The following is a 14,477-nucleotide window of genomic DNA, read 5'->3' as shown; positions in this document are numbered from 1 at the left end:
TTGCACTCTATACGGTCCCTGCTTTCTACAGCCACAAATACTACACCTCATGAGCGGTTCTTTGGATTCCAGCGTCGCTCATCTCATGGAACATCACTCCCGTCATGGCTAACTACTCCTGGACCTGTATTACTCCGAAGATACGTTCGGACGTCTAAAAATGACCCTCTTGTAGACGAGGTCGAACTAACCGATGCCAACCCCACCTATGCAAACATACGATATTCCGACGGCCGAGAATCTACCGTATCATTACGGGATCTGGCTCCCTGCCCACCAGGACCGAGTGGGACATCGGGTGATGGCATTTCACCAGGAAACTCTTGGGACCTATCGGGTACCCCTCTCCAGGATCCTGATCGGACACCAACTAGCTTGGTGCCGGTAGAACCCCGTGCTCAAGGTTGCGACCCTCCCAGTACCGCGCATGAAAGTACTGATCCGCCACAGACCAGCTCTGCACCTCCCTCTGAACAGAGGCAGACCGACTTTGAACCTATTGGGGCTCGTACTCGAAGCCATGATCTCCCCGACCCTTCACAGGGCAATCCAGGCCACACAGACTCTGACCAATGGCCAACCGCATGTAAGCGGACCAGCGACCCTCTACGACGGGAATCCAAACGGGTGCGACTCTTCCTTGTTCGGCGGCTGCGGACCAAAAGGTAGACCACAGCCTCCTAATCCTGCAGGAGGGAAGAATGTGATAAAAATGCTAACTTCCGGGAAGTTATGTCATCACTTCCTGTGAACTATGAACTATGAACTGTGTACATACCTCACTTCCTGTAAATGTCACTTCCTGTTGGACTGGTATAAATACTGGTCTGTTCAGTATTGTAAGAGGCTTCTACCAGAGGCATGGTAAAGACCTCTCTTGTATATAGTGTGTTTATAAGTTACTTAAAGCTTACTTTAAAGTTACTTGATGGTAAGTCTCCTTTTTCTTACATCAGTGTGTTAATGAATTTCACTATAGATCAGTGTTGGCTGCGATCGCTCAGCCCGGCACTCCTCTTGATCCGACACCCCGCTCCCCGGTGGTCCAGCAGGGCTCCGGTGTGCGCAGTGCTAGGCCCCTCCCCTTTAATCAGGGAGGGAGGTCTGCTATGACGCATTTCTATGTGCCAGCGGGTGTGGCGCTGTTACACGAAGCACCGTGAAATTCACTGATAGCGTCTCAAGAGGGAGGGGAGCGCTTCCAGTAGCATCCCGCCTCCTGCTTGGGGCACTACCACTGAATTTAATGCGCAGGGGTGCTAACTTTGTCAGGGGGCTAAAATTAGCCCCGGTGACGTTTGCGACCCAAAGGGGGCGCCACCGAATTTCCCCCTAAGAGTCTAAATGGGCTGGAGGAGCAGAGGGATCCAGGGATACAGATACACAAATCACTAAAAGTAGCAACGCAGGTTAATAAAGCCATTAAAAAAAAAGCACTGGGGTACATTCCTAAAGGAGCCTTCTGTTCCGTGCCTAGGAGCTCTGAACCATGGCAGAGAGCAGCTGGGACATGTTTCTCACACGCCTCGAGATTAACCCGCATGGCAACTTTGCTGTCAGTGAAGAGAGACGAGAAAGACCAAAGTTCCGTTTGCCCCTCTCAGTGTGGCCCTGAAGGACTGTGTCCAGGAAGTTCTGTTCCCGCCGTATGATCCTCCCCCAGTTTGTCCTTTCTGAGCTCCAGCCAGGTGATGCTAAACATTCAGGAGGGAAAGAAGAAAATCTACAATGTGTTTAAAACAAAGCTGGTTTATTTGACATCTATCCAGAATATTAAACTCCAGCCCAGTTCCCGGAGTTATTAACGTCAGCAGAAACAATCCCCACCTGTCAGAATGAACATGGTTCAGTCCTGGATGTGATTAACAGCAGCAACAGCAGAATCCAACCCCTGCAGTCACTTGTGAACTCGCTGGTGTTTCAGCAGGTGGGATGACTGAGTGAATCCCTCCCCACACACTCAGCAGGTGAACGGCCTCTCCCCAGTGTGAACTCGCTGGTGTGTCAGCAGGTTGGATGAGCGAGTGAATCCCTTCCCACACACGGAGCAGGTGAACGGTCTCTCCCCAGTGTGAGTGCGCTGGTGGACAGTGAGGTCAGATGACTGCCTGAACCCAGTCCCGCAGTGAGAGCACCTGAACGGTCTCTCGTCAGTGTGAACACGTTGATGGCGTATCAGTTCCCAGGAAGTTATATAGCACTTCCCACAGTCCGAGCATTTAAAAGGTCTCTCGTCAGAGTGAACTCGCTGGTGATTCAGCAGGTGGGTTGATTGAGTGAATCCCTTCCCACACACGGAGCAGGTGAACGGCCTCTCCCCAGTGTGAGTGCGCTGGTGTACAGTGAGCTCAGATGATCGCCTGAACCCAGTCCCGCAGTGAGAGCACCTGAACGGTCTCTCGTCAGTGTGAACACGTTGATGGCATATCAGTTCCCCGGAAGTTTTAAAGCACTTCCCACAATCCGAGCAGTTAAAAGGTCTCTCATCAGAGTGAACTCGCTGGTGTCTCAGCAGGTTGGATGGATCAGTGAATCCCTTCCCACACTCAGAGCAGGTGAACGGCCTCTCCCCAGTGTGAACTCGCTGGTGTGTCAGCAGGATGGATGCCTGAGCGAATCCCTTCCCACACTCAGAGCAGCTGAATGGCCTCTCCCCGGTTTGAATGCACTTGTGTCTCGATAGGCCAGAGGATTGGGTGAAGCCTTGTCCACACACAGAACACGTGTACGGTTTCTCCCCGCTGTGAACGGTGCTTTTTGCTTCCATATTCAAAGGCCAATGATATTCAGTTCCTGATGAATCAAGTGACTGTCAGATCTTGATGTGATGTGTGGTTTGAGTTTCCCGTCTGCAAATCCTCTCCTTCTAATACCCTGTAAAATGAATTTAAAACAGGGAGCGTGAGAGAGAACCCACTAAAGAGGCAGGTTGTGAAATTGAGCTCAATGAGTCTGGTCATTTGTGGGGCCGGCACTAGAAAAAAGTGACCATGAAAGCTGCTGGATTGTCATAAAAACCCAACTGGTTCACTAATGTCCTTCAGGGAAGGGAATCCACCACCTGGTCTGGGCCTACACACGACTCTGGCCTCTATGGGAGGAGAGAGAGAGAGAGAGAGGTGGGAGTGGGAGGGGTCGAAGGAGATGGACTTTATACATCTGCAACTCGACCAGAACTTTGACAGAACCGCCAAAACCCGCAACCTCCAGCACCTAGAAGGACAAAGGCAGAAGGTGCATGGGAGCACCATCATCTCCAAGTTCCCCTCCAAGTCACACACCATCCTGACTTGGACATATATCGCCGTTGCTACATCATCACTGGGTGAAAATCCTGGAACTCCTTACACAACAGCATTGTGGGAGTACCTTCACCACACGGACTGCAGCAGTTCAAGAAGGCGACTCACCACCACCTTCTCAACGGGCAACTGGGGATTGGCAATATTTGCTGCTCTTGCTAGCGACGCCCACATCCCAAGAATGAATTAAAACAAATCTGTATATGTAAACTGGATTAAAAGCCTCTACAGAAATACTTGTTCCTAAAACAATACACTTTTTCATTGTAGGGACAGTGTCTGCTTAGCAACCTAATCTCCCCCAGAATCCACCTCCCTTGACAGTCTCACATTGGAAATTGTTGGGTCCTCCTGGGCTCAGAAGTACTGGGGGGTTAAACCCAGCAGCTTCTCCTCCATCTCCACTCCAGCTCAAACTGAAGCAACAAAAAGACCTACACAGGCGGCCAGGGACCGACTTCTGCATTCAGCGCCCGCCCTGATACAAGCCAGCTCTGGATTGGCGGCTCTGCTGTGTCGATCCAGTTGTGGTTTCTCCTGTCTGGGGGAGGCGCTGCACCCTGGGTTTCCTGGTGCCAGGACCCTGGCCGCACGTCCGCCGGGCCCGGCCGCTCTGATTCTGATTGAGTTTTTTGATGAGGTAACAGAGAGGGTTGATGAGGGCAATGCGGTTAATGTGGTGTACATGGATTTCCAAAAGGCGTTCGACAAAGCGCCACATAATAGGTTTGCCAGCAAAGTTGAAGCCCATGGAATAAAAGGGACAGTGGCAGCATGGATATGAAATTGGCTAAGTGACAGAAAACAGAGAGCAGTGGTGAACGGTTGTTTTTTGGACTGGAGGAAGGTACACTGTGGTGTTCCCCAGGGGTCGGTACTAGGACCACTGCTTTTCTTGATATATATATATATTAATGACTTGGACTTGTGTGTACAGGGCACAGTTTCAAAATTTGCAGATTTCACAAAACTTGGAAGTATAGTGAACAGTGAGGAGGATAGTGATAGACTTCAAGAAGACATAGACAGGCTGGTGGAATGGGCAGACACGTGGGAGATGAAATTTAACGCAGAAAAGTGCGAACTGATACATTTTGGTAGGAAGAACAAGGAGAGGCAATATAAACTAAATGGTACAATTCTAAAGTGTGTGCATGAACAGAGAGACCTGGGGGTATGTGTGCACAAATCGTTGAAGGTGGCAGGGCAGGTTGAGAAAGCGGTTAAAAAAGCATATGGGATCCTGGGCTTAATAAATAGAGGCAGAGAGTCCAAAAGCAAAGAGGTTATGATGAACCTTTATAAAACACTGGTTCGGCCACAACTGGAGTATTGTGTCCAATTCTGGGCACCGCACTTTATGAAGGATGTGAAGACCTCAGAGAGAGGGCGCAGAAAAGATTTACAAGAATAGTTCCAGGGATAAGGGATGAGGGACTTCAGTTATGTGGATAGACTGGAGAAACTGGGGTGGTTCTCCTCAGAGCAGAGAAGGTTGAGAGGAGATTTGATACAGGTGTTCAAAATCATGAGGGGTCTGGACAGAGTAGAAACTGTTCCCATTGACAGAAGGGTCGAGAACCAGAGGACACAGATTTAAGGTGATTGGCAGAGGAAAGAAAGGCAACATGAGGGAAAACTTTTTTATGCAGCAAGTGGTTAGGATCTGGAATGCACTGCCTGAGAGGGTGGTGGAGGCAGATTCAATCACGGCTTTCAAAAGGGAATTGGATAAGTACCTGAAGTAAAGAAATGTGCAGGGTTACGGGGAAAGGGCGGGGAGTGGGACTAGCTGAAGTGGTCTTGCAGAGAGCCGGCACGGGCTCGACGGGCCGAATGGCCTCCTTCTGTGCTGTAACAATTTTATGATTCTATAAAATATTAGAAAGTTTGTTCCACAGAAGCACGGGGTTTATCTGCTTTTATTGATGAATTTAAAAATTCTCCATTAAAACCTGAGCCAGTGTGTTGTGAGCCAAAGAGCCTTGTGTCCAATGCGGGGAATAAAGGCCCACAGCCTCCCCTGGCCCCGGGCCCTGAACAAGGGACTGGAAAAACTCGCTGCCCTGCGGATCAGACAATCAGCCGGCGCTAGTCCCGCCCCTCGGGCTCCCCGATTGGTTGGAGGAGCCGCCGGCGGCTCGCTCCTCCAGCCCCGCCCACTGGGTGCCGCTAGTCCCGCCCCTCGGGCTCCCCGATTGGTTGGAGGATACGCCGCCGGCTCGCTCCTCCAGCCCCGCCCACTGGGTGCCGCTAGTCCCGCCACTCGGGCTCCCCGATTGGTTGGAGGACCCGCCGCCGGCTCGCTCCTCCAGCCCCGCCCACTGGGTGCCGCTAGTCCCGCCCCTCGGGCTCCCCGATTGGTTGGAGGACCCGACGGCTCGCTCCCTATTGGTCGGAAGCTCCCGTCAATCAGGCCGCGGGCCCGGATCACGTGTCCCCGAGGAGATCACGTGAACCGTCCAACTGCCGCCGCTCGGTCCGGGGCCTCACGGACTCTGAGGTATTTCTATTTCTCTCTATTCTCTCCCGATCCACCCCGCGCGATTCTCCACCCAATCGGAGCGGAGAAAAGTCACTTTGCATCACCGATCGCGACTCTGGAACCGACACCAAGGCCTTTCCCCGGAAACGCCCGCGCCGACTCCGTCCGGCAGGATCCGACCGCGCAGGCGCAGCTCCGAGTGGGGGAGGAGGTTGGTCTCCTCTGGGCATGCGCAGTTATTACCCTTGGTGACCGGGAAGGGTCGCTGTGCCAGACTAAGTCCAAACCGGCGTCCCGTATGCGCAGACTCTCGGCTATCAATCAACAACCGCCAGAAGAGGTCGCTGGTGAGACCAGTGAAGGAAGAAAGACTTGCATTTATATAGCGCCTTTCACCACCACCGGACGTCCCAAAGTACTTTACAGCCAATGAAGTGTCGTCACTGTTGTAATGTAGGAAACGCAGCAGCCAATTAGAGCACAGCAAGCTCCAACAACAGCAATGTGATAATGACCAGATAATCTATGTGTTTTGTTATGTTGATTGAGGGATAAACACATTGGCTAGGACACCAGGGATAACTCCCCTACTCTTATTCAAATAGTGCCATAGGATCGTTGACATCCACCTGGAGGCCTCGGTTTAATGTCTCCTCCAAAAAACAGCACCTCCGACAGTGCCGCACTCCCTCAGCACTGCACTGGAGTGTCAGCCTGGATTTTTGTGCTCAAGTTTCTGGAATGGGACTTGAACCCACAACTTCCTGAACTCAGAGGCGAGAGTGCTACCCACTGAGCCACTGGCTGACACTAAAGAACAAGCAGTTCTGACGAAAGGTCATCAACCTGAAATGTTAACTCTGTTTCTCTCTCCACAGATGCAGCAGTTTCTGTTTTTATTAAAGAAACGAGGGAGTGATTGCTGACGGGAAGAATGTTGGGTCGTCCTGCGCATGCGCACGTCCCTGGCGGCTGAGGCAAAACACCGACTCGCCCCCCACCTGAGCTGCGCACCAGTACCAGATGTTGCGGCTCCGCATGCGTGCCCGATGTTCCAACCACAGGGTTTTGTGTGCTGAGCATGCGCGTTGCGGACCGATTGGGATGGGCGATTGTCGAGCAGGAGGGAGAGCGCGGGGGCCATGAGCACAGGCGCGGGACTCAGAGTCAACACAGTGCTTTCTGGAGCGCGGCAGCTTGTGGGTATTACAGCCGCCATTACTGCTGATCCTTTCAACCAACCTGTGCAGCAGCTGGGGCCTGAAAATCAGCTTCACTGCCCCTAGGTTCGGAAAGAGGAAAATTAAACAACAGTTTGCCTCTGATCCTTTTCTGATCTCGATTTACAGGGTTATAGAAGTAGAGCAGTTACAGGCGGGAAGCTCAGACCAAACATCACGTCAACATCTGACAGAGTCGCTCGATTCATCAGGACTTGAATATCATCGGCCTTTGCACATGGAACGAGAAAGCAGTGATGACAAACCGCACACGTGTTTAGTGTGTAGACACGGATTCAGCCGATCGCCTGACTGGGTGAGACACGTGCACCGTCACACCAGGGAGAAACCGGGTAAAGGTGGGGACGGGGGGAATGGATTCAGTTCCCCGTCTGCATTGGAAGTTCAACGGCGCAGTCACACCAGGGACAGTCCGTTCACCTGCTCCGTGTGTGGAAAGGGATTCATTCAGTCCTCCAACCTGCTGATACACCAGCGAGTTCACACTGACGAGAGACCCGTTAAATGTTCTGGCTGTGGGAAAAGCTTTAAAAGCTCCAGGGAGCTGAAGAGACACCGGCTCCTATACACTGGTGAGAGGCCGTTCAGCTGCTCCATGTGTGGGAAGGGATTCACTGAATCATCCACCCTCCTGTCACACCAGCTTGTTCACACTGACGAGAGACCCTTTAAATGTTCTGACTTGTGGGAAGAGCTTTAAAATCTCGAAGAGCCTTAAGGGACACCAGCGTCTTCACACTGATCATAGAATCTAACAGCACAGAAGGTGGTGATTCGGTCCATCGTGTCTGTGCCGGCTCTTTGAAAGAGCTGTCCAATTTAGTCCCACACCCCAGCTTTATCCCCAGAACTCTGCAAACTAGTCCTCCTCAAGGACATGTCCAATTACTGTTTGAAAGTTCCTGTGGAACCTGATTCCATCATCCTTTCAGATGGTGCGTTCCAGATCTGAACAACCCTCTGTGTGAAAACAATTCTCCTCATTTCACCTCTAGTTCTTTTAGCAACTATTTTAAATCTGTGACCTTTGGTTACCGACCCACTTGCCAGAGTGAACAGTTTCTCCCTACTTGCTCGATCAAAACCCCTCATCATTTTGAACACCTCTATTAGGTCTCCTCTTAACCTTCTCTGCTCTAAGGGGAACAATCCCAGCTTCTCCAATCTCTCCACCTAACTGAAGTCTCTCATCCCTGGTACCATCCTGGTCAACCTCCTCTGTACCCTCTCCAAGGCCTTGACATCCTTCCTAAAGTGTGGTGCCCAGAACTGTACACAAGACTCCAGCTGAGGCCAAAACCTTGGTTAGACCACACCTGGAGCACTGTGAGCAGTTCTGGGCATCACACCTTAGGAAGGATATATTGGCCTTGGAGGGAGTGCAGCGTAGGTTTATCAGAATGATAAAAAATTCATTCTAGTTTCTTTTCTTTCCAGTTTTGAAGAAGGGTCCAACCCGAAACGTCAACTCAAATTTCTCTCCACGGATGTTGCCTGACCTGCTGAGTTTTTCCAGCATTTTCTGTTGTTATTTCGGATTTCCAACATCTGCAGTATTTTGCTATCATTATCAGAATGATACCTGGACTTCAAGGGTTAAGTTACGAGGAGGGATTACACAAATTAGGGTTGTATTCCCTGGAATTTAGAAAGTTAAGGGGTGATCTGATCGAAGTTTTCAGGATATTAAGGGGAACAGATAGGGTAGATAGAGAGAAACTATTTCCGCTGGTTGGGGATTCTAGGACTGGGGACATAGTCTAAAAATTAGAGCCAGACCTTTCAGCAGTGAAATTAGGAAACATTTCTACACACAAAGGGTGGTAGAAGTTTGGAACTCTCTTCCGCAAACAGCAATTGATGCTCGATCAATTGTTAATTTTAAATCTGAGATTGATAGGTTTTTGTTACCCAAAGGTATTAAGGGATATGGGCCAAAGGTGGGTGTATGGAGTTAGGACGCAGATCAGCCATGATCTCATTGAAAGACGGAACAGGCTCGAAGGGCTGAATGGCCTCCTCCTGTCCTGGTACTAAGATGGGTGGGAAAGCAAGTTGTGCAGAGGACTCAAAGAACCTGCAAAGGGATATAGACAGGCTAAGTGGGCAAACATTTCGCAGATGGAGTATAATGTGGGAAAGTGCGAGGTTATACACGTTGGCAGGAAAAATAAAAAAACAAATTATTATTTAAATGGAGAGAGATTACAAAATGCTACAGTTCAGAGGGACCTGGGGGTCCTTGTGCATGAAACACAAAAAGTTACCATGCAGGTACAGCAAGTAATCAAAAAGGCAAATGGGATGTTGGCCTTTATTTCAAGGGGGTTGGAGTATAAAAGCAGGGAAGTCCTGGTACAACTGTACAGGGTATTGGTGAGACCACACCTGGAGTACTGCGTACAGTTTTGGTCTCCTTATTTAAGGAAGGATATACTTGCATTGGAGGCAGTTCAGAGACGATTCACTAGGTTAATTCCAGAGATGAGGGGGTTAACTTATGAAGAAAGGTTGAGCAGGCTGGGCCTATACTCATTGGAGTTTAGAAGAATGAGAGGTGATCTTATTGAAACATGTAAGATACTGAGGGGGCTCGACAAGGTAGATGCAGAGAGGATGTTTCCTCTCATGGGGAAATCTAGAACTCGGGGGCACAGATTTAAATGAAAGGGTCGCCCTTTTAGAACTGAGATGGGGAGGAATTTCTTCTCTCAGAGTGTTGTAAATCTGTGGAATTCTCTGCCGCAGAGAGCTGTGGAGGCTGGGTCATTAAATACATTTAAGGTGGAGATAGACAGATTTTTGCAAGATAAGGGAGTGAAGGCTTATGGGGAGCGGGCAGGGAAGTGGCTTTGAGCCCAAGATCAGCCATGACCTCATTGAATGGCGGAACAGGCTCGAGGGGCTGAATGGCCTCCTCCTGTCCTATGTTCCTCACTAGTGATTTGTAAAGGTTTAGTGTAACTTCCTTGTTTTTGTATTCAATGGCACTATTTACAAAGCCAAGTATCCCATACGCTTTCTGAACCGCCTCACCAACTTGCCGTGGCACTTTCAAAGACTTGTGAATATGGACCCCCAGGTCCCTCTGCTCTTGCACCCCCTCAAAATAGTCCCATTTAGATTATACGGCCTCTCCCTGTTGTTTCTCCCAAAGTGCATCACTTCACACTTATCCTCATTTAATTTCACCTGCCTTGTGTCTGCTCATTTCACAGTCTGTCTCTATCCTTCTGAAGTCTGCTACTACTACACTCACAAAACTTGGCAACATAGTAAATATTCTCATCCGTAAACTTTGAAATTGTACACCTATACCCAAGTCCAGGTCAGTTATATATAACAAGAAAAGCAATGGTCCTAATCCCGACCCCTGGGGGAGCCCACTGCATACTTCCCTCCAGTCAGAAAAACATCCCTCAGCACTGCTCACTGCCTCCTCTCCCTTAGCCAATTAGCAGGAGTGGGCCATTCGGCCCCTCGAGCCTGCTCCACCATTCAATAAGATCATGGCTGATCATCGATCTCCATATCCCTTGATTCCCCCAGAGTCCAACAATCTATCGATCTCAGCCTTGAATATACTCAAAGACTCGGCATTCACAGCCCTCTGGGGCAGAGAATTACAGAGATTCACAACCCTCCGAGTGAAGAAATTCCTCCTCATCTCGGTCTTAAATGGCCGGCCCCTTATCCTAAGACTATGCCCCCTAGTTCTCGACTCTCCAGCCAGGGGAAACAACCTCTCAGCATCTACCCTGTCAATCCCCTTCAGAATCTTGTATGTTTCAATGAGATCACCTCTCATTCTTCTAAACTCCAGAGTATCGGCCCATTCTACACAATCTCTCATCATCGGACAGCTCTCTCATCCCAGGAATCAATCTAGTGAACCTTCGTTGCACCGCCTCCAAGGCAAGTATATCCTTCCTTAGATAAGGAGACCAAAACTGTGCCCAGTACTCCAGGTGTGGTCTCACCAAGGCCCTGTACAATTGGAGCAAGACTTCCTTACTCTTATACTCCAACTCCCTTGCAATAAAGGCCAACATGCCATTTGCCTTCCTTATTGCTTGCTGTACCTGCATGCTAGCTTTCTATGTTTCTTGCACGAGGACACCCAAATCTCTCTGAACACCAACATTTGAAAGTTTCTCACCAAAGTGAATAACCTCACATTTCCCTACATTATACTCCATCTGCCACCTTACTGCCCACTCACTCAGTCTATCTATATCCCTTTACAGACTCTGTGTTCTCCTCACAGCTTACTGTCCCACCTAGCTTTGTATCATCAGCAAACTTGGATACATGACACTCGGTCCCTTCATCTGGGTCATTAATACAGATTGTAAATAGCTGAGGCCCCAACACTGATCCTTGCGGCACCCCACTAGTTACAGCCTGCCAACCTGAAAAAGATCCGTTTATCCCTACTCTGTTTTCTGCCTGTTAACCAATCCTCTATCCATGCTACTATATTACCCCCAACCCCATGAGCCCTAATCTTGTGTAATAACGTTTTATGTGGCACCTTATCGAATGCCTTTTGGAAATCCAAATATACTACATCCACTGGTGCCCCTTTATCTACCCTGCTAGTTACATCCTCAAATAACTAATAAATTTGTCAAACACGATTTCCCTTTCATAAAACCATGTTGACTCTGCCTAACCATGTTATGATTTTCTAAGTGCCCTGATACAACTTCCGTAACAATGGATTCCAGCATTTTCCCAACGACTGACGTCAGGCTAACTGGCCTGTCGTTCCCTGTTTTTTCCCTCCCTCCTTTCTTGAATAGCGGTGTTACATTTGCGACCTTCCAATCCGCTGGGACCGTTCTAGAATCTCGGGAATTTTGGAAGATCAAAACCAATGCATCCACTGTCTCTTCAGCCACCTCTTTTAGAACCCTAGGATGTCGGCCGTCAGGTCCAGGGGATTTGTCGGCTTTTAGTCCCATTAGTTTCTCTAGTACTTTACATTAAGTTCCTCACCCTCATTAAACCCTCGGTTCCCCACCATCTTTGGTTTGCTTTTGTGTCTTCTACTGTGAAGACAGGTACAAAATATTTGTTTTAACGTTTCTGCCATTTCCTTATTCCCCATAATAATTTCTCCTGTCTCTACCTCTAAGGGACCAACGCTGTCAGCTGTGGCTCAGTGGGCAGCTCACTCGCCTCTGGGTCAAAGGGTGGTGGGTTCAAGTCCCACTCCAGGGACTCGAGCACATAAAGCTAGGCTGACACTCCAGTGCAGTGCTGAGGGAGTGCTGCACTGTCGGAGGGGCCGTCTTTCGGATGGGACGTTAAACCGAGACCCCGTCTGCTCTCTCAGGTGGATGTAAAAGATCCCATGGCGCTATTTCGAAGAAGAGTAGGGGAGTTCTCCCCGGTGTCCTGGTCAATACTTATCCCACAACCAACATAACTAAAACAGATTATCTGGTGATTATCACATTGCTGTTTGTGGCAGCTTGCTGTGCGCTGCCGCATTTCCCACATTACAACAGTGACTCCACTTCAAAAAGTACTTCATTGACTGTAAAGCGCTTTGAGATGTCCGGTGGTCGTGAATGGCGCTATATAAATGCAAGTCTTTCTTTAATTATGCTACTCTCTTCCTTTTTGATGTTTCTGATTTAATTATTAAACATTTAATAAATTATTGCAGTGACAAAGGCTGTCTCTAAAACTGCAGGGAATTTGTCTTTAAATAGGCTTTTTTAAAATTTATTATATATATTTTTTTTTCGTGAAGCTGCTGTCGCTCTGGCCCTTTGCCAGGCCCGCTGCCTGCGGCCCTTCTCCCAGATTCCAGCCCCAGCTCTGTGCTGCCTGCGGCCCCTCTCCCAGATTCCAGCCCCAGCTCTGTGCTGCCTGCGGCCCCTCTCCCAGATTCCAGCCCCAGCCCTGTGCTGCCTGCGGCCCCTCTCCCAGATTCCAGCCCCAGCTCTGTGCTGCCTGCGGCCCCTCTCCCAGATTCCAGCCCCAGCTCTGTGCTGCCTGCGGCCCCTCTCCCAGATTCCAGCCCCAGCTCTGTGCTGCCTGCGGCCCCTCTCCCAGATTCCAGCCCCAGCTCTGTGCTGCCTGAAGTGCTCTCACCTGGGGACAGCGCGTCACAATCGCCCCCAGCGCAACTGAGCTGGAGAGGAGGCCCCTTGCCGCGCCGCCATTGGTTGGCTGACACGGCCCGCCCTCGACCTATTGGTCAGAGCTCCCGTCAGTCACAGCCCGGGCCGGCCTCCATCGCTGATTGGCCTCTTCTTGTGATGACGTCACAACCGGGCCCCAGCCTCAGCACCGGAGGAAGGTCCCGCCCCCCTAGCCGCGCCGCCATTGGTTGGAGGACCAGGCCGCCCAGTTCAGTCCTCCCAGCTCAGCCCTCTTCCTATTGGTTAGCGCTCCCGTCAGTCAGAATCACATTGCTCCGGCTCAATCCGCTCCGTTTGGCGTCCGCGGAAGGCCCGCCCGCCCTGACTCTCAGGTTTGGTTTTTCTCGTCTTTTACTTTATAATCTCGCTCTCCGCTCCCCCCTCACCTCGATTTAAATCGATTCCCCAACACTTGACTTTACCCCGGCCGCTGATTCCGCTTCTTCTCCGGGCCCGGCCTTCCGTCAGCTCTCCGGAGGCCCTGCGCAGGCGCACTGGCAACCTCGTTTTGTGGTGCGGCCGAATGAGCATGCGCGGCCCGCGTCTCCACATTTAAAGAGACACCCACCCCCTGCACATTTAAAGGGACACCCACGCCCTCCACATTTAAAGGGACACCCACCGCCTCCACATTTAAAGGGACACACACCGCCTCCACATTTAAAGGGACACCCAGCCCCTCCACATTTAAAGGGACTCCCTCCCCCCCTCTCGTGTCCTCTACTGTGGAGGAGGAATTCCTGGAGTGTTTACGGGATGGTTTCCTGGACCAATATGTAGAGGAACCAACCAGAGATCAGGCCATCTTGGACTGGGTATTATGTAACGAGAAAGGGTTAATTAGCAATCTTGTACGAGGCCCCTTGGGTCGGAGTGATCATAATATGATCGAATTCTTCATTAAGATGGAGAATGAAGCTGTTGACTCAGAGACCACGGTCCTAAATTTAAATAAAGGAAACTACGATGGTCTGAGGAGCGAGTTGGGTAGGATTGATTGGGGAATGTCACTCAAAGGGTTGACGGTGGATAGGCAATGGCAAACATTCAAAGACCGCATAAGAACATAAGAACATAAGAAATAGGAGCAGGAGTAGGCCAATCGGCCCCTCGAGCCTGCTCCGCCATTCAAAAAGATCATGGCTGATCTGATCCTAACCGCCAATCCACTATCACAGAACCATCTCCTGAATCTAACAGAATTAGACACACGAAATAGGAGCAGGATCAGGCTACACGGCTCCTGGGCCCGCTCCGCTACCCACAGGGCCATGACCGATCCGAACCTAGA

At 50.2% G+C, this 14,477-nt stretch overlaps 1 protein-coding gene across 2 annotated transcripts in view; it reads right to left on the bottom strand.

Moving 5' to 3' along the window:
- Positions 1 to 1,557: 1,557 nt before the first annotated feature.
- LOC147093397 (uncharacterized) overlaps positions 1,558 to 14,477 on the bottom strand; it is a 91,803-nt gene continuing 78,883 nt past the window's right edge. For both annotated transcript variants that reach the window (XM_085974307.1, XM_085974306.1), the window contains exon 3: positions 1,558 to 2,874. In XM_085974307.1, coding sequence (XP_085830433.1) covers positions 1,961 to 2,767 — 807 coding nt within the window. In that variant the 5' untranslated portion in view covers positions 2,768 to 2,874 and the 3' untranslated portion in view covers positions 1,558 to 1,960. The remainder of the gene's footprint in view (positions 2,875 to 14,477) is intronic.

The sequence above is a fragment of the Somniosus microcephalus genome, unplaced genomic scaffold, assembly GCF_052327205.1.
Source record: "Somniosus microcephalus isolate GS21.2 unplaced genomic scaffold, FLI_Smic_1.0 unresolved_chr1, whole genome shotgun sequence".
Lineage (NCBI taxonomy): Eukaryota > Metazoa > Chordata > Chondrichthyes > Squaliformes > Somniosidae > Somniosus > Somniosus microcephalus.
Note: the sequence above shows the minus strand (reverse complement) of the source record. Positions and strands in the feature narration are given on the sequence as shown.